The sequence below is a fragment of the Anabas testudineus genome, chromosome 17, assembly GCF_900324465.2.
Source record: "Anabas testudineus chromosome 17, fAnaTes1.2, whole genome shotgun sequence".
In the NCBI taxonomy this organism is placed as follows: Eukaryota; Metazoa; Chordata; class Actinopteri; order Anabantiformes; family Anabantidae; genus Anabas; species Anabas testudineus.
Window position 1 is genome coordinate 20,471,509 of NC_046626.1, and position 20,161 is coordinate 20,491,669.

The window sequence follows — 20,161 nt, forward strand, 5'->3', positions numbered from 1 at the left end:
AGGATGTCTGGTCTGGACGACCTGCCACTTTCACTTGGACCTGAATAATGAGTGGAAATTGAAGAGAGGCATGATACTCAATTTACCACCAGATATGTTGAAAATGTTGGGTGTCCATTTCCTAAACAGCCACAGAGTCCACATAATTTAATTTTCTGCAACAGGTTTGCCTGTCACTCCTCCTGTTTTTCACCCAAACCCAGCGTGGGCAGCAGGAGCGAGGAGTGCAAATCAAGTTTTTCTTTCTTTTTCTTTTTTTTAAGTTGACATTTTGTCAGAATGAATGTTGCTTGGTGGTTGGAAATATGCCAAAATGAAGAGGAGACCTGTTAGCAAGTAAACACCAAACTTCCTGTCTCTCTCGCTCATTCAGTTTCCTGCATGTTCATCTTTCACTGTATGCATCTTCCACTTCCTCTCTATTGATTTTCCTCTTCCCTGTTTCCTGAACAGTCTCTCTCTCTTTTTCTCCCATGTGCTCTGTCCTTAATTTTCTCTTTCGCTCCTGTTCTCTCCACGCTCTCTATTCAGTTCAATTTCAATTCAATTTGTTTTATTGGCATGAATTTTAGACGAGCAGCTCTGCAGAATCAAGGATAAAAATAATAAAGAATATCTACAATGCAATAAATGTCTCTCCAACTGTATTTCTCCCTTTTGTCACACCTTGTCATATTTCTGCTGGCTTCCTCTCTCGCTCTCTCGTCCTTCCTCTCTTTCTCACACAAACACACACACACTGCCTCCAAGCTCTCTCCGAATTTTTTTCTCCATCACTGCTCACATTAATCAGCAGCTTCCTGCCAGTGTCTGACAGTTTTCCCCTAGTTGGCCGGCCTCCAAATCAGACCATGTTAGACACCAGCTCACTGTCCTCTCTGTCTGCCTGTCTGACTCTCAATATATATGCACATATCTTTCTGGAAAAGTGGGTTTGGATTTTGTATTTTTTCATCTCATTTTCTACCTTTGTAAATAATTTTAGACTTGGCTTCATTATGAAACAGCGCACAGCAGCATCTTTTTGTGTTTTTACAAATCCTTAAAAGATAAGACTGCAGATATTATACTTTATTTTAATGTCAACAAATCCCATGAAAACATGAAAACCAACAATGCGTTGGTTGGATTAATCCACATTTGTTGCTCCACTGAGCACTGCTGGCAGCAGGATGGTGAATGAAGGTGTACAGACTGTGTTGTTGTGTTTGTTCATGCTGATGAAGGAACCTGTCACCCAGTGCAACAGCTTCGCTCGCTGCTGTATTTAATAGTATTTGGACAAAGATGGAGCTATTTTGTAGGATTTAAAAGGCAATAGATTCATACGCTATACATATGTATAGATGTACATACATATATGTATTTATATCCTAAACCTTGCCTGCATTTGTTTAACCATGTTCAGCCAGAGTTACGCTCTGTCTACCTTCCTGTCTGTTTGCAGTGATTCAGCATATCTGCTGAGGGTCACTTTAATTAGTCCAGAGGGAGCCCGAGTCTGCTGCTGAAAAACTGTGCACCACCTCCAGCCCTGCACACACACACACACACACACACACTTTCTATACACAAACACACTCTTTATATACACAAACACACATTTAGGTACCACACACATATTTAGAGGTGCAAATGAATAATCAACACTTTCCTCTAATATGTTCACACACGCAGTGTTTAGCATGTAACTTTAGCAAATATACTTTCTATTCAAGAGTTAGACTGTAATGAAATAGCCAGTTAGCTTAGCATTACAGATAGCTTGGCTCTATCCACATCCACCACCCAGCAGCTCCAACTCTTAATGTGTAATGTGTCATATCCTGATCTATCTACAGCCATTTCCAGACAACCAGTAGAGCGTCAATGCAGCTAAAGGTCCCATGATCAATATTCTGCATTTCAGCAGCCATAAAACCAAACGTCATGTTCACACTTCAGTTTTTGGACAAATTAGACAGAGAAGATAAAATGTTCATTTGTGAGCTTAATAAGTGCTGGCAGGTGAGTTTCGTTAATAACCTTTTTACTTGGGTGGCTGATGAGTTATCAGCCTCGTACACAGTCCTCAAATGAGTCTAGTTTCTTACAGAATTAAATGGAACAGTTTTCATAACCAGTTCTCCACTGACGTCTACTCTCTCTTCCTCTAAATTGATATTTCTCCCTCTATCTCTTTCTCTCTAATTTGGTTTCCTGTTAAGACTCTGGAGGAAAAAGTTAATTACACAGCATTTTGAATTATGAATTGAGATACAGTTTAGTAACATAGAGCCTGATCTCTCTGACTGAACCTGCAGTGAGATTTTTCACAGTTTTACTTTATCATCTATTCTTAAAACGCAATAATATTATTATTATTACTTAATTAAACTGCTATCTGAAGTTCCTCACATAAAAATATTACAAAACTACATTTCAAAAATTAAAGGAAAACTTCCTTACTTCTCTTACAGATTACAGTTTTCAGCAGTCATTTATTTAATGTAAAGCTGATTATTTAATATCTGATTCTGAGCTAATAAATGGATGCAGCCTTTATAATTGTTCTTTAACACAATAATACTGAAAACAAATTCAGTTGGTGTTAAACGAATCATTGTTTGTACGACCACAAGAGGTCACTAGTCTGGAAACTCTTTTTCTGCTAAGAACTCGTCCGTTAGCCTTTACAGGACATATAGTCAGCATGCAATTTGTACACAGACAACATCTCTTAAATATCGGTTCGGATTTGTGGCGTGATCAGACTGCCACGTTTACACTCTATTCAGGCCCCCTTCTCCGTTCCCGCTCACTCTGCCCCCCCTCCCAGTCATTTACATTTATATTGAATTAGAAGCTGTGGTGGAGAGCGAGTGGAGGCAGCCGAGACTGATTATAATGGGAGATTACGGGCCGACTGCACCGCCATTATGTAGTGTAATTACAAAAAGAGAGAGAGAAGAGGATGGGGCCCTTGGATGCCCAGATGTCAGGATCTATTTCATTTAGGGGAATAATGTCTCCCTGCTTTCCCCTCCACCTACTGTACCTGTAAAACATTATAGAGAGCTGGATTCTCCCCTCTTTTACACCTGCTTTTATGGGTTACCATTTATTGGGGGTAAATATCAAGGCAGAAATGAGAGGACGCGTGGGTCCTCGTCAGGCGGTTGTCCCCTGCTTCTCGATCCACTTTGTGACTTCACTTACTGCAATGTAATGAATGTAGGACTGCACCCAAGAAGAGGACTAATGGGTACAACCTGCTGGAAAGAAGCATGTGCAGTGTTTCTGCTAATAAAGTGTTATTACAGGTACATCTGCTGACCAGAGCTGTGTTGGTAAATTAAAAATACATTACAGATATCCAGACATTTAGGTCACATTCACATGATAAATATTTCATGATGCACACATTGTAAACTTGAGCTGATTTATAGCTGACATCCCTGTGGTTTAAACTTCTGAATGATCCCTCCAGCTCTACTTTAGGGGACGTTAGAGGACGACTGTGGCTGAATTCACTGGTGATTTTTGTCTTGACAGCTAGTGCTCCTCATCATTAAGTCTCGTTGCAGCCATGAGTTGCAATTTACATTCATTTAACCTAAGAGCAAAACAAGTCTATTGCATTATTGGCTGCTATGGTGTTTTTTTTTCTCTTTCTATACCTTACAAGTCCCAGATGGGTGTTTGGAACTTCGCCCGTCACACCACCCACATTTTTTTTCACAACTTGTGATTTCATCTTCGCCACTGCGTAGATAGAAAATAACTGGTATGACTGTGTGGAGGCAGAAAGCAGAAATCTGTTTTAATTGAGAACTTCAAGTGCTAAACTGCAGCTCGTGTCTGCATCTTTCTTTTTTTTTTACTTTGATTATAGCATCACTCCAGGGACTATGCAGTTATTGCTTTGTTGTCTGCTCAACTATATTGTAGATAAATTATAAATTACATTGAAACAAATTAGCCTGGTTGCAAAAGTCGCACATCATCACAGCTCTTTGTCCTTCAAACTCATCTTGGAAGGTTTTTTTCCAGAAGTTTGATCATTATATTATTAGAATAATTTCTCAGACATCTCAAACAGACTTTGCACAAAACAATTGTGAAACCATCTGCTGTGCTCTGTTGAACAGAAAAACTTAGACACCACAGATCATCTCATGTCTGCCCACAGGATGGCAGCACTGACCAGTTAATCCAGTTTCCTGGAAGTGTAACTTGATTGACTGTCAATGTTGATACATCTGATAGTAGGACAGTTAATGAAGAAAGGGTACGAAAAATAGCACAAAATCTCCAGTAATTCATTTATTTCAAATATTTTCTTAGAATATTTATACAGTGGTGGAGAAATTGTATTTAATTTTGTGAAAGTTCGAAGAGCTTCAGGCTACTTCAGTATATTTACTTTATGATACTATACTTTATAACACTTAGCCTATATAACACCTTCAGATACTTTAAGGCTTCTGCTTTTTGAGAAGTAATAAGGATTTCTGGAATAAGGAAGGGCAATAACAACAGTCAGGAAGCTTTGAGTGTGCACGCTTCATTATCATTACCAAGTAATAAAATTCCCATTCTGGGAAACACTGATAATCCAGAACCTTTAAATACTCAAGGGCCACAGTGTCACCGGTGAGGTGAGAGTTGACTTGGCTATTATCAGACTAGGCAATTGCTCCACCCAGTGTTTGGTTTGTCTTACTGGCATGCTTCCGTGGTTAGGTGACGTTTACAATCAGTTGAATTAATAAAATACATCTCTGTAAAAATCCATATAAGTGAAGACAAAGGGACATAACCAAAGCAATACACATCTACCATACACAATAATAATGTGAAAAAGAGAAAACTAATTAAAATAACTGACAACTTGATTTAAAAAAAAAGATGTTATTAATTATGGATGGAGTAAAAGCAAAGTAATTTAACACAGTGAAAATGAAACACTACCACAGCACATTTAAAATTCAAGTAATCCAAAGATGCATCAAACAATAGATAAACAATAAAGTAAAGCTGGATGTGAGTCCCTCAGTCGTGTGCAATGTGTAATGAAAATTAATTTAATAGTTAAACATACCCTGTCGATGTGTGTAGAAAGCATCAGATTGAGACATGAGTATGAAAACACTCCTACAAACAGTTAGGACTGGACTTTTATTTTGAAGGGTGCTTTGGGACACACAGGAAGTAAACATTGCACACATGTCGATTTTGTTTCAGATCCTGTTTGACGGGGTTTGTTTCGACTCATAATTCCGCAGGTTTTGTTGTTTTAATCTGTAGATATCTGCTTTAGCTATGAGTGCAATTATTCCCCGGATAGAGCAGCTGTCGACCCGAGTTATTCGGGTTTTGGGCTGTAACCCGGGACCGATGACTCTGCAGGGAACCAACACTTACCTGGTCGGCACAGGGGAAAGGTCAGGCTAGTCAAGCTAACATTAGCTTTATCGTGTTCGCTAAATTAAATCTCCTTTAATGTGTTTTCTGTTTTAGAAGTGTGATAATAACGTTGTGTTTATATCCTAGTAGTTCTCAGTGTGTCGTAACTTTTCCTGTTCACACTAGGGAAAAGACGTCACGCCAGGTTCCCTTCAGAATTTAGCAAATTCAGTTTTCACTTGTTTGTAGAAAAAAAAAATATTATGTATAGACCAAGATTGAAAATGTACATCGAATAAACATGATTGCCTTAGTATTACGGCATATATCTAACGTTCTTAAATACATATTTCTCAAAATTGTTTGCCTAATCATACCAGTTTGGAGGATATACACGAGTGAGGGTTTCGTTTTATTGTGTTATACGAAACTAACACACAACTGTCTTTACAGTAAAACAGCTAATAAATAGCAACTGTATATCATTGGATAAGAACGGCTACTTTTAAAGTAGTACTTTTACTTACGGCAAAGTATTCTGATGTACTATTATATGTGTATGACTTTTATTCCAGGCGGGTGCTGATAGACACAGGAGAACCAGCTGTACCTGAATACATCAACAACCTGAAACAGACACTGACACAGTTCAGCACCAGCATCCAGGAGATCATCGTCACCCACTGGCATCATGACCACACAGGAGGAGTGGAAGACATCTGCAGAGACATCACTGGTGAGGTCAACACTAGTACTGGTACTAGTCCTGCATCTTTTAAGCCTCCTTATCACTGTTCATGTCTACATTGTTCAATACTTCTGTGTTATCTTTCATGCAGGTTTCGATGTCAGGGTCAGCAAACTGCCTCGCTCCAGCCAAATCAGAGAGTCAGCTGGAAACAAAAGCTATACTTATCTAAAAGATGGAGATGTTGTGCACACAGAGGGGGCCACGCTAAAGTTAGTTGAGTTTATATTATAGCTGAACATATAGAGGGAGCATTTTAGACTGGCAGAGCTGTCGCAAGATTTACAGGGATTGAAAAAAAAAACTAAGACTCCATATAATAGATATTAATTATACACATTTATTTTACAAAAGTCCGAAGATAAATACGTTAAAGGAGAAATTCTATTTTATTATGAGTACTATATTAATACTATAAGTATTAATGTCTGAATCTTGCGACAGTTATTTGAACAGAGAGTCATGATTTCTATTTCTTTTTCTCAGAGTGGTGTTCACCCCAGGCCACACTGACGACCACATGGCCTTACTGCTGGAGGAGGAGCAAGCGTTCTTCTCTGGCGACTGTATCCTGGGTGAGGGCACGGCCGTGTTTGAGGATCTATATGACTACATGAAATCTCTGCAGACCCTCCTGGATTCTCAGGCCGACCTCATCTACCCTGGTGAGTGAGTAAACGCTGATATGCGCCCTAACTATTCAATTCAATTCAATTTTATTTGTATAGCGCCAATTTACAACAGAAGTTATCTCAAGGCACTTTACAGTGTAAGGTTTAAGACCTTACAGAAAATATTTATACAAAAAATTATAGAGAAAACCCAACAATCCCATTTGAGCAAACTAAAGGGCGGTTACATATGAATCCCACTAAACTTCCCTTTGATTTGTCTACATTAAACTGTCTTTACTAAACTTCCCCGGATGACATTATCCCACCACCTGTCAACAATCTGAAAAATGAAAAGATCATACATCATTTGCACCTAATTTGCCAGAAAGTATTCCAACTGATTGCTGTTGTTGTTCTCTGTGCAGGTCACGGCCCTGTGGTTCAGGATGCTGGCTCTAAGATCAGATACTATATCAGCCACCGGGACCAGAGAGAGCAGCAGATCCTGGCAGCCATTCAGGATGGAGCAGGAAAGCCTTTCTCCTCCATGGAGCTCGTCAAGACTGTTTATAAGGTCAGAACAAGGTGGCTTTGGTGCCACTTTGAGCCTTTAGTCATGGATTTACTGGTTATGTCTAGTGAATAGTATCAATATAGTACAGCTTGTAACGAGTCTGCAGCTCCAGATTATCTACATTTGTATTATTTATATTATATAGAATTGTCCATACGTAGTAAACATATCAAATTGTCTCCAAGGGAGTGACTTAAAAATACACACTTTCTTGTGAATTTTATTTTCCTGACAATGCTTTCCGCTGCTTGTCTTCCAGGAGACCCCTGAACACCTGCACCAAGCAGCTAATGTGAACTTAGCCCATCACTTAAAGAAACTGGAGAAGGAAGGCAAGATTAGCCTGGGTATGAAACTTCTTATCACTACTGTGAACGCTGCAGAATTTATTTTATTATGAATTAAACCACATACGATATTTATAGTTTTGACACTATGACACTAAGTTAAGGGTCAATGATTCATTCGCTAAGTGATTGAGTTTGCTGTGATTATTCTCATTCACTGTCAGCTTGATTCCTAAATTACAAACTTTACCTTTGTTTTTCTGCAGTTGACTCCTCACAAATGATGAAATGGAAGAGTAACATGTAACATCCAGCAAGACAACGATGAAATGGATCGAAACAGACCGTTCATAATAATAATAATCTAAAAACATTATCTTTGAATATAATGTTTGTGCTTGATGCCTTAAATCTGCTGATTGACAAAAGTCTTCAGAGACAAGCAGGAGTGGTGGACAGACTTGTTGCCTTGTAGACTCACCCTCACACAACAAGACCAACAACTTGACTCACTGGGACTGAGTCTGTGTTAAAGTTTAACAAGATTAAAGTTTGTCTAAAGGTCATCTGGAGCTGAAAGGAAGGAAAAACGTTATCAATCGATGGAGTTGAAGGACTTTAACTCAAGAAAAACCGTTAAGAGTTAAGAGATGGTCCTCGCTCACATGTCGTATGCCAGTCTTAAATCTTAGACCGAATGTTTTGTCAAAAACCGGCTTCTTCGGTTATATGTGTATGTGCACAACACTGTGCACCCAGAGAGTGACGGCTCTCAACACATTTATTCTGTCAAATAGTTTTTTTGTTTCTGTAGTTGTTCACTTTATCACAGTACATGCTTACTGCACAGCAATTAAATTTGTTTATGTTAAATAACAGAGTTTTCTTAGCTCTTTCACACACTGATTTGATCTCTCATGTGATTAAGCTCTGTGGCCTTTGCACTAGAAAAACTACACAGTTAGTCAGTAGGTGGCAGTGTGCACTAACTAATTTTATTGTGCAGTTACATGAAAAGTCAATTACAATCCTTTGCACTTGTACCATTGCAGCATTAAGGATGTGAATGTGAGATTTTGAAAAACCAACATTAAATGATCAAGAGTGTTTTTCTGTAAGTAAATGGGAATACTGGGGGACTAGTTGAACCTCATATTAATGCTTCAACTACTAAAACACATGGATATTGATGTTTGCTATTTAAACAGCTTTAAACATCTGAATGGAATCTCAACTCAATCATCACGGTGATTCAGTATTCTGAAGATCGGATCTTATGGATGGACCTTTGACCTCTGGCCGACCTTTCAGTGAATCTGATCCGTCTTCACACTGACTAATAACAAAAGATGTAATCGGTTTGGGGACTTTTCTAAGAGTTAACGTGAAATTTTCTCTGTTTTTGAAGGTGCTGTGTTGACTTGCTCTCTTATAATAAAACAACTATATGTTTAAAAAGACTACAGGATATGAGTCATGCGGCACAGAACAACACTACAGGCCTATAAGTTTAGTTTACATTACTCAACTGAACCTACACACAGTACGTACTGCAGTAATACTGTAAACTGCTCACAGATATCATTTCCATTACTATGAGTATGTATATATGAAGATCTAATAATTCCAAATGTTATAGTTATGTATGTAATGTAGTCATAGAACATGACACAGCAGTCTTTACAAGGAAAATTGCTCAAGTATAACACTTAAGTACACTTTACTTAAGTATTCCAGTTTTATGATACTTTTACCATCTGTAGTTTAGAGGGAAATATTTAACTTTTTACTTCACTACATCCCATCGACAATGCAAAAATGCATTTTAGTGCAAAAATGTAATCAGCAAATACATTATGACCAATTATGCATCAGGCATCAATACTTAGAACCCAATAATGTAATATATATCATTCTGCATAAGTCACACCACTAATTCAGCCTGATCGAGGCCCGGCGAAGAGTTATTGAAGTGCTTGTACTGCACTTCAATAGAGTATTTGTACCTTTACTTCAGTATTGAGTTTGTGTGCTTCTTCTGCCACTTCTCACATGAACATTTTTACTGACTCTTCATACTTTGATTTCACTCCATTTCAGAGAAAAATATTTTCTTGTACTTTTACTCCACTATATATATTGATAACTTTAGTGACTAACTGCTTTTCAGATTCAGATTATTAATACAAACTACAATCTTAAGACTTTATTGATGTAAAATGTTAAACTCTCCCCTAGTATGTGAAGCTGCTGATATCATAATTTATATAATGATTTTCATAATGATTTAAACCTAATTAAACAGTGTATATGTACAGGATCAAATGAAGTGATCTCCACATCAGTGCATCAATAATTATAAATCATTTATATCATATTTACTCATGTACACTACTCTAACATAATACTTTAGTACTTTTACTGAAGTAAAACTGAGCTGTTGCTACTTTTACTTAGCTTTTCTTGTCTTTTACTTAGCTAATTGATTAGATGACTTGTTCCACAACTGTATTTAACTATAATAGTACATTAATAGTAGTATAACAGTACAGACCAGTAGTACCCACATGTATTTTAATATATTAGTACATTAATAGTAGTATAACAGTACAGACCAGTAGTACCCACATGTATTTTAATATATTAGTACATTAATAGTAGTATAACAGTACAGACCAGTAGTACCCACATGTATTTTAATATATTAGTACATTAATAGTAGTATAACAGTACAGACCAGTAGTACCCACATGTATTTTAATATATTAGTACATTAATAGTAGTATAACAGTACAGACCAGTAGTACCCACATGTATTTTAATATATTAGTACATTAATAGTAGTATAACAGTACAGACCAGTAGTACCCACATGTATTTTAATATATTAGTACATTAATAGTAGTATAACAGTACAGACCAGTAGTAGCCACATGTATTTAACAGTATTTTAATATATTAGTACAATAATAGTAGTATAACAGTACAGACCAGTAGTAGCCACATGTATTTAACAGTATTTTAATATATTAGTACATTAATAGTAGTATAACAGTACAGACCAGTAGTAGCCACATGTATTTTAATATATTAGTACATTAATAGTAGTATAACAGTACAGACCAGTAGTAGCCACATGTATTTTAACATATTAGTACATTAATAGTAGTATAACAGTACAGACCAGTAGTACCCACATGTATTTAATATATTAGTACATTAATAGTAGTATAACAGTACAGACCAGTAGTACCCACATGTATTTTAATATATTAGTACATTAATAGTAGTATAACAGTACAGACCAGTAGTACCCACATGTATTTTAATATATTAGTACATTAATAGTAGTATAACAGTACAGACCAGTAGTACCCACATGTATTTTAATATATTAGTACATTAATAGTAGTATAACAGTACAGACCAGTAGTACCCACATGTATTTTAATATATAGTACATAATAGTAGTATAACAGTACAGACCAGTAGTACCCACATGTATTTAATATATTAGTAAATTAATAGTAGTATAACAGTACGGACCAGTAGTACCACATGTATTTAATATATTAGTACATTAATAGTAGTATAACAGTACAGAGAATTAGTACCCACATGTATTTAATATATTAGTACATTAATAGTAGTATAACAGTACAGAGAATTAGTAGCCACATGTATTTAATATATTAGTACATTAATAGTAGTATAACAGTACAGAGAATTAGTACCCACATGTATTTAACAGTCTTTCAACCAGTCCTCCGTGCAGCCCCTCTCTGCAGCCTGCTAATGAGCTGACAGGAGGTGGTCCTGCTGGAGGTGGAGGAGAGGTGGAGCAGGGGGGGTCTCCTGGAGGAGATAAACAGCCGAGGAGCCTCCGAGCCGCAGAAACATGGCGGCTCCGCTCCTGGACACCGCCGCCTCTCCGTCCCGCTGACCGACGCTCCCCCGACGCCGCCGCCGGTCTCGGCGCACACGGCGCGCCCCCCCGGATCCTCAACTCTCAGGTAAGTTTCCTGTCATTCTCCGGACCCCCCTCCCTCCCTGTTCCACCCTGCTGCTCCTTCAATCCCTCCCCCGACCCCGGAGCGTGTCGCTCGGCTCTCGGTCCGTCCAGAGTCCGTGTGAGTCACTTGATTTCGAGCTTTTCGCACTTTCTGCTGCATTTTTCTCGTTCATGGCGGCTCCGCGTTCCCGTTACCACATTAGTACCGGTCGGTGTGGGTCGGTTCTCACCGTGCAGCCTATTATTAGTGTTTATTTAGTGTTTCTGTTCTTTTATGGACCGTTTTCCTCCGGACACTTGATTTTATTTGGGCTCATTTGACTTTATTTAGTGACAGCTGGGAGAATCTAAGCCAAATGTTCGCTAACGTTAGCTAAACGGACACTAATGCTACTTTCCGCCGGTGAACTGGATCCGTCCTCAGAGGGGAGAAATGAGACTAAGAGGACCCACAGTCGAGTTAGTTTAACGAGTTGAAACACGATCATTTCTCAGATTTTCTTGAACTTTCTGTCCAACTTCAGCTGTTGACTGTGAACAGTCCTTCCTGTCTGATGATCAACAGCAGCTTATGGGAACCTTAACGTTAGCTAAAGTGGTCTGTGTGTGTGTTTTTCTGTTGTAAGAGTTGGGTTTAAACACTCTGACATTAACCATGAGCAGCATTTATACAACTAATGTAAACATACAGGAGTTTTACTTAGAAAACTGCAGTTATTCCTGGTTGATATTACTCGGATTTGACTAATTTAAGCATCAAGTGAAGCAGCTAAAGCTACATAGTTCCGGTTTGCTTTTCAAAATAAAACATAACAAAAAAAAAAAAAAGATTAAAATGATCCATAAGTTCGAGTTAACTTTACTTTAGTTATTATTTTATTATTATTACTGTTTCCAGTGAACTATCGTGACATTAATTTATGTGTTGTAGGTGTCACATAGTAGATATTCAAATTAAGTGTAGTATACTGAAGTAACTGCAGCTGCAAGGTCATAGCCAGATAAATTGGAGCTAATACCTTATTAAACAACAGGGTGTCTCGTTTTGATTTTTGTAGTCATTTATTTATGTAAATAGTTGTAAACATGAAGGAATGAAGCACAGCAATAAAATAAAACTTAGGGAAAAACTGTAAATAATGTATTATTCTCATTCATATCATGCTCATTGCAACCCCAGTGGGAATAAAAGCAAGTCAAACACCATGTGACAGGAATAGAACAAATGTGGTGCATATCGTAAGAAAGCTGAAAGTAATAAATATATATTTTTCCCTTAATGTCTACGATGACTGTTGTGCATTCTGTGTTGTGACGTGCTAAAAGCTCGACGACATGTTTTTACAGCAAATGTACAAATAAAAACTTACCATTTGTACCACTTTATACTTGACAGAAATACTGTTCAGCTTAAACGTCATTGTCAAACAGGGAGGCATTTCTCAGTGCAGGTATAAGAATTAGGCTGTATTTGCTGTTGTGCTGGTATGTTACTACTGGGAACCCTGTAAGTTTGCCTACGTGACAGGTGCCATCTGACTCCTCTGGATATGTTATCTTTGAGGGCTGGACTCATGATTTTTTTTTTTGTCTCTTTAAAGCTTATTTGTACTTCCCTGCACCCAAAAGTGAACTTTGAAAAGGATTGCAACATGTACACCAGGTTGCCAGACGCTGTGTCTCACAGACTTCTTCTAAAGCTAATTTCTGTGGTCTTTTTAGGTTTTTGTTAACTTGACCTCACTAACTTGACAAAAAAAGTTTTGCACATTTGTTTTTGTGTGTGCAGTGGTGAACCTAGACCTGTATGTGTTTACCTGCTTTTGTGTGACCTGCTTTATCATAATTTTGTTAACACTTACTCTTCAACGTGATTTCAATGCCAAAACTGCCTTATATTACTGCAGCAAGAGTGCAGGAATGTACTGTAATTAAGATCATTATTCTTAACATGAGATTGGCAGCTTGCCCTTTGAGGGATCCTCAGTGACTTGAATTTACTAAACCACGTGAGAGCTCACATAAGGCCCCAACCAATCACAGCAACAGCAGCCGCAGCAGGAGGAGGAAGGGCAAAGGCTTCACTGTGCAGTTCTTCAAAAGTGAAAATTCAACTACTTTTTCATTTTGCCATTGTTTTGATGGACTATATTCATTAAATCCACTCTGCTGGTTCATCTGTACATTCACCCATTTTTACAAAAGCTCGTATACTCATTGCCACCAACATATCAGACATAAAACACACACTTGCAAACTGCCACCTGGCTTTCTGTCACGTAGCAGAGACAGTCGTCTTCCAGGTTTGATCCTCCTGAGACCAAGTGCTCTAATTAACCAGCACTACACACACCCATGCGCAGCCATGTTATCACTCCTCTCTAAGCCTCCTGTAGTGCCTCAACACCATAATTACTGTAATATTCCCTCAGCAAATTTATCTTAGTTTGTGTGTACATTATAATAAAAACTTTTATATTTAAGTCTCAATGAAGTTCACAGACTTTATTCGGTAAACAGTTCAATTTTATGTGATTTATGAGTCACCTTTTCAGTTTTTGTTGAAGGTAATTGACTCTTTGAAGACTAGAGCATGTTATCAGTGTTAGTTTAAGACATTCCAGCAAGTCATTTCACTGGTTAGGATTTTCCACTGTTTGTGACTTGGTCTTGATTACATTAAAACCTAAAACCAATGCAAACGTATTGACTCATTAACACGAATTGTGTACAATGAGCTACATATATGCATTTCTCAGTGGTTTCTTTTGAGACTTCTGTGACTCCAAGACAAAGCTATTTGTTGATCTTTAATCTAGTCCAGTCAAGGTGGAGCCAAACAAAGCGCAGAGGTTGTATTTCTTATTACCAGTATCTTTGGGTTCTTCAAAGCCAGTCTGAGCAGGAGGAGAGCTCTCACACTTCAAAAACAGCAGCAGCACTGTTAAAACGGCTCCAACACTAGATGTGGTGATGCAGCTGGGATCTAGCTACACTTTGAAATCTGTTTATATATATGAGAAACACTGATCAGATATGCAAGGAGTTTCTCATGAACCTAGGCAGAGAGTCGTTACAGGAGGAAATTTACAGTAGAGTGCAACAGATATCATAAGCATGACCATATTTTGACTGAAAGTCAGTTTTTACTTTCAGTTTTTATTTTTAAAAAGTTTGGATGTAAAAGTAACAAGAATTGCAGCAAACGTCAGATATAGTCATTCATGTCGAGTGTGTGACACAACGTGTAACGGTCTGCATTTCATTCACGCTTTCCACGCGTGACTACAGCCAAAAGCATCCCTGGAACATTTATCCCATGTGAGTGGGTGTTTTTGTAAACTGTAGTAATGTTACAATGAACAACACGAGTCACTCCCATCATGCAGATAAGCTAGGCCTATCTATACCTAATGTGAAACCAGTAAAACCAGTGTCTGCTGTGGAGAAACTGGGGTAACCTGTTTCATATTTATTCGTTAACCTTAAAGGTTACTTGCTGTTAAAGGCTACAGTTATTTTGATAAAGGAAAGGTGTTGTTGTTAGATATCTCCAATCTTTTTAGTCTGGTCTCCTTTATGTCTCAAAGTTGTGCAATACTATTTGCTGTGTTTGGATTTTCTCTGTTAAGTAGCTGATTTTTGACACTGGAAGCCCCATGATTATCAGTAATGGTTCTGAAACTGAGGTAGCTCATAGCTCATAGTAGCTCCCTGTCACACAAATTCTATATAAAATCTCATGAATCTCACTTTTTTTGTCATGAGAGATTCTATGACTTGTGTAGCACTAGAAGGTGTCGCGTGAGCTGTCAGCTTCAGCTCTAATAAGATGGAGCTGATGGGTTTCTTTTATTCTGGGAAGGTAGAGAGTTGTTTTGAGGCATTCAGGGACAGTACAGAGTGTAGGTCATCGTTATTAAAGCAATCAGAGCCTAATAGTATTTAGAGTTAGAACCAAAACGCTGCTCAAATTCCAGCTGAAGTGTGGATTTGGAGAATTTAAATTTAAATTGTAATGTACAATATACTGTAGTTAATGAATCAAGTAGTGTTTACTTACTCTGATTTTGCAGTGAACATACCATAAGCCTTGCCAGTAGGTAAAACCTATTTTAATTTAAAATTTGCATTTCTCTGAGTTACAGTTAAAAAGATAGCCAGTGTTAGGGTTATTTTAAATTTGCATTTTATCAGCTATTGTAAACAACCTCTCATCCGTCTCCAAGGGTTTGTGATTGAATAACAGATATTTTTTAGTGTCTGATGTGTCAAAAGGACCATACAGTCACGTCTTCTAGGAATGCATTTTACTACAATTAACTTTTTATGATGTAATCTCAGTGTTTTCTTCAGGCACTAGTGTTAGTGGGATTATACTTGTGAAGTCCAGTCTGTCTGGTTAATTTCTGTGAATGAAACTGCCTGAAAGACTGCAACATGATTCTCAAGCCACCCTCTTCTATTCAGAAACTCAACCAACAGGAAGAGGAGCACAAAAACGCACAACACAAATCAACTACACACAACATGAATAGAGAGCACCAGCAATGAAACTGACATGATCCGAGGTAGCTGCTAATAGATATAGAGAATAGACTTTCCTATGTGCACACCGTAATGAAAACTGTGCAAGGTTGAAGCACCAGACCTGGGAGCCAAGTCTAGCAGGTTGCATAACGAGTGCTAAGTTGGTTAGCTGGAGCTGACTGTGGATTTAATTCTCCAGGACTGTGGCAGCTGAGAGCTGAGTTACAGAGAGTGAGAGTCCACAGGCCTCCAGCCTGATAATACGAGCTAATAGCATAACAAGCTTTTGCAGAACAAACGTGGGCCGTGGCCAGAGCTAATTGTGGCATTCATCACCGCTTTTTGGCAGTGGAACATTGTTGCTAAGATGACAGTGAAGAGGTTAAGCAGTTCAAAAGTTTTGTCATGGTTATTGCAGTGAAAATTCATAGTTACACTTAAATGTAATGGTCCAATTGTGATACTCACTATTAGCTGAAGTGCATGTTTAACACTTTGTATGATCCCATTTTCACACTGATGGTAGAATCACCTGAAACCCTCCAAGCAAATTATAGTAATTTCACCAGTTGTGAAATATTTTGAACCTTGCCAGCCTCAATCTGGCAACTTCTCTTTTTACAGATGCAGACAAAACTGAGGCAATCACAGCTCGGTTTGTTGTATTTTGATTCAGCATCACACATCTGTTGCCTGAAGGCACGTCCTGCTGATAAAGGACAGTTGTAAAAATAAAAGCTTTGCATTTCCAGGCAAACTTTCATTGGCTCTTATTGTCTTTATTAAGAGTTGGAGTTTAAACATGAACATATTGTAAGTCAAGTCTAATGGGAGTTGTGTTTCTATTTGCAGAACACTGTTATTTACCTGGTGGTTGTACCAAAAAATTTAAAAAAATGTTTGACATAAATACAGCTCAGAATGCAACCTTATTAGAGAAAGATTGTGGTTTATGGTAAAATATGTAAATAAACATGCTGCGTCTGAAGTAACAGTGATACGGACAACTTCTGTTATGTGGTTGTACTGTAAACCAGCTCTCGGCTCAGTGTAGCTGTGCATCACTGTGTTACCATAGAGCTGCTTAGTAACACAAATTAATCACATTCGGGAAGTAGGCCATCTCACTGTGTGTCTCTCATTGACTTTCTGTGGCTCTCTCACTCTTCCCTCTCTCACTCTGTGTTACAGACTGTATGTGTGTACATGTGTTTCTATGGTTGTGTGGACAGATTTTATTCGTACCATCATTTTTAGGGCATTTAGCTGCTAATGGCAACTTCAGAGAGCAGTTTGAGCTTTAAGACGTGCTTCTTTGTTAGGGTTAAACATTTATTTGGGATGGTTAAGGTGAGAATTGTCTTTCAACTCTCCAGGTTGTTTGCCCTGTGTGAGTAGGAGCACTGGACCTTTGCCATGGTTAGGTTAGGGTTAGGCTCAAGCACCAAAAACAACTTGCTTAGGTTAGGTTCAGGAAAAAGATTTTTTATATAGTTAGAAAATGAACTTGTGTGTGAGAGCTCTGTGCCATCTATTCATCCATTCCTTTTAGATCAAGCAAGTTCTTTACATTTTGACGGCCAAACAAATGGCTCTTGGTCACTTCACTGGTCTAGAACCACTTACATCACGGGCCATAAGCGCATCATCATGACCAACTCAAACTTTGTTTGATAAAAAGCAGCGTATCGTTTATTAGATTTAGAAGTGATCGATACCAGCAGAGTTGATGCTAGTTAGGTAGCTGAAGGCTGAGGGCACGTGTTTTGTTCCGTGTTCACACACACCAGGCCTGCTCACCAAGATCCACTTTCTTTGGACAACAACTTACACACACAGATATACCACTGGGAAAAATGTGCTGCTAATGTAATTTTGCTGATTAGATGGCTAATTAGCCAGTCCACTGTAGCTCATTGAGCAGCATTAAAACATACTGCAGATATCAAGTTTCATTAGTTTAGATGCTGATATGATCCTACACAGTGAAGGATGATTGACTTTTTCTTGTTTTGCCCTTCATCCCTTTCCAGTCGAAGGTTTGGAAAGAAAATGAGGATTTCTTAGACATGCACAAAGGCCCAACAACTGTGGCTGTGGGTCAGTCAGGAGAGCTGTTGTCCATGAACTACAGGCTATTAATCACTGCTCTATGTCAAGTGTCCTTGGGTAAGACACTGAATAAACCACCAAGTAGCAGTGCCCTGAGTATAGCAGCTGTTTCCCCACAGGATCATAAATGTATATAAAAATCTGAAAAAACATTAACTACATGAATTGAAAAATTAATTAGGCATTGTTTGTACTACAGGAAGCTGCCGAAGGATATTCGGAACTGCCCCTTTGCAGCAGGAAACAGCAGCCTTTCTGATAAAATAATCTTAACTCAAGATCCACTAACTAGCTTTTAGCTTTAACCACATGTCAGTTCCTGTGACGGCCCTAGCACACTCAACGTTGATGTCCCTGCAACGAACCTCTCTTTCCCAGTGTTATTAATGAAACTAACAAGTGCACAAAGTGAGTTGAATCACTGACACTGTCTTTCTGTCATTGTGTGTGCAGGAACAACATGCAGACCACACTGCTGTTTGGTGCAGATCAGCTGTCCATCCCTCCTACACACACACACTGACTGACGTATACAGACGCACACACACACTGACACATCCACACATATGCAGCTATCTCTCAGCGGTGGCAGGTGCATGTTGAAGTCTTGTGTGGTTTAAGTCGGCTGTGTCCAACTGACTAAGAGGGACGCTCTCTCTCTTACTCTCTCACAGCAGGGGGAAGAGCCAACAGATGTTTTGACTTTGGCTGCTGACCAAAAAACTCACTTCTTCTTTTTACTACTTTTATTTTGGTGTTCTCGATTGCAGTAATGCTTCTCACCCAATCAGACACACACACGTCCTGGATGTTACATTAAAGATTCCAGCCTTTTAACTGTACTGTAATGACAGAGATGTAAAGATTCACTAGATCCACAGGTAGTTTTAAACTAACTGTGACGTTAAACCCATGCTTCACACTTTTGGTTGCCTTGGTTCTACCAGACCACATTTCCCATAAGCTCTATGTGTAAAGGGGAAACACATGAACAAAAATTTCTTTTTGTTGCTGTAATTTTTTTGCCTTTTTTCACATAAGAGCATTCTCTTCCTGTTTTTTTTTTTTTTTTTTTACCACATTATGTGTGTGTGTTTGCTCTGGCAACCATGTCTCCTAGAAATCTTGTGTTTGTTTTCCACCACAATATCCAATCTTGCAGTACAGTAAATAATAAAAGATAAAACCATTATTGTGCCACATTCCATTTAGCAATGCTGCAGTTTTGTTTTGTTGGAAATCCAGCCCACCTCTTTTCTTTACAGCAGTGCAAAAAAAAAAAAAAAAAACCATACTCACTCTTAGTCAGGCTGAACATTATACACTGCAAGATGTTCACTTGCTAGCAAATTAGCAGCCTGTCACACAGTCACACAGCAGCAGTTGAATATAAAGATATAAAAAGAGCCAACCGTCAAAAAATGCAGCAGCCTTTGTTAGTTAATAGATATTAGATCCCAAGCAAGACAGTGACCAAAGTAATGGAGTGGATGAGTTTTTCCTTATGTGATTTGTAACCTACAGACTGGATGAATGAAGAAGATCTTTATGTGGATCTGAATCCGTTTTAAAGCTCCATGTTACTCAATAAGAACATTTCCTGCGTGGGAAGGATTGTCCTTCACATTTAAAATGTCATTTAGATGCAACAGACTTCCGTTTCACCTATTTAACATGTGCTCCTTTTGACTTTTTTCTTTTTTTATGTTTAAGGCATGTGGTTGAGAATCTAAGTCAGAATAATTGACAACAAATGCAACAAGCTCCAATTTAAGCAGGGTCAAAGTCATTGTAACCTTTCTGACTAAACATTTTTAGTCCAGAGGAGGTGAGAGAGGATGTGATTCACTGAAGGGGGGACGTGACGTATGAGATTTCCTGAAAAGATGAGTTTTT

General features: G+C 38.3%; 2 protein-coding genes across 3 annotated transcripts in view; both read left to right on the forward strand.

The window, feature by feature from the left end:
• Window positions 1-5,202: 5,202 nt before the first annotated feature.
• Window positions 5,203-8,680, forward strand: lactb2 (lactamase, beta 2). The gene is made up of 7 exons (XM_026374899.2): window positions 5,203-5,426; window positions 5,964-6,124; window positions 6,228-6,348; window positions 6,623-6,801; window positions 7,176-7,324; window positions 7,584-7,671; window positions 7,878-8,680. The coding sequence occupies exons 1-7, from the start codon at window positions 5,305-5,307 to the stop codon at window positions 7,916-7,918; spliced, it is 861 nt and encodes a 286-aa protein (XP_026230684.1). The 5' UTR covers window positions 5,203-5,304; the 3' UTR covers window positions 7,919-8,680.
• A 2,804-nt stretch (window positions 8,681-11,484) lies between these two features.
• Window positions 11,485-20,161, forward strand: part of LOC113172000 (nuclear receptor coactivator 2-like) — a 45,032-nt gene continuing 36,355 nt past the window's right edge. Inside the window, exon 1 of one of the 2 annotated variants that reach the window (XM_026374763.1) lies at window positions 11,485-11,624. The gene's annotated coding sequence lies outside the window, so the exon portion shown is untranslated. Of the gene's footprint in view, window positions 11,625-11,717; window positions 11,742-20,161 lie in introns of those variants that run through there. The other variant, XM_026374764.2, reaches the window with a different exon arrangement.

What these genes read in the sequence shown, in the direction of transcription:
- lactb2 (XM_026374899.2), top strand. Translation starts at nt 5,305, where the DNA reads ATGAGTGCAATTATTCCCCGGATAGAGCAGCTGTCGACCCGAGTTATT. An exon ending in CTGGTCGGCACAGGGGAAAG is followed by an intron (nt 5,427 to 5,963) that starts GTCAGGCTAGTC and finishes CTTTTATTCCAG; the next exon opens with GCGGGTGCTGATAGACACAG. An exon ending in ACAGAGGGGGCCACGCTAAA is followed by an intron (nt 6,349 to 6,622) that starts GTTAGTTGAGTT and finishes TCTTTTTCTCAG; the next exon opens with AGTGGTGTTCACCCCAGGCC.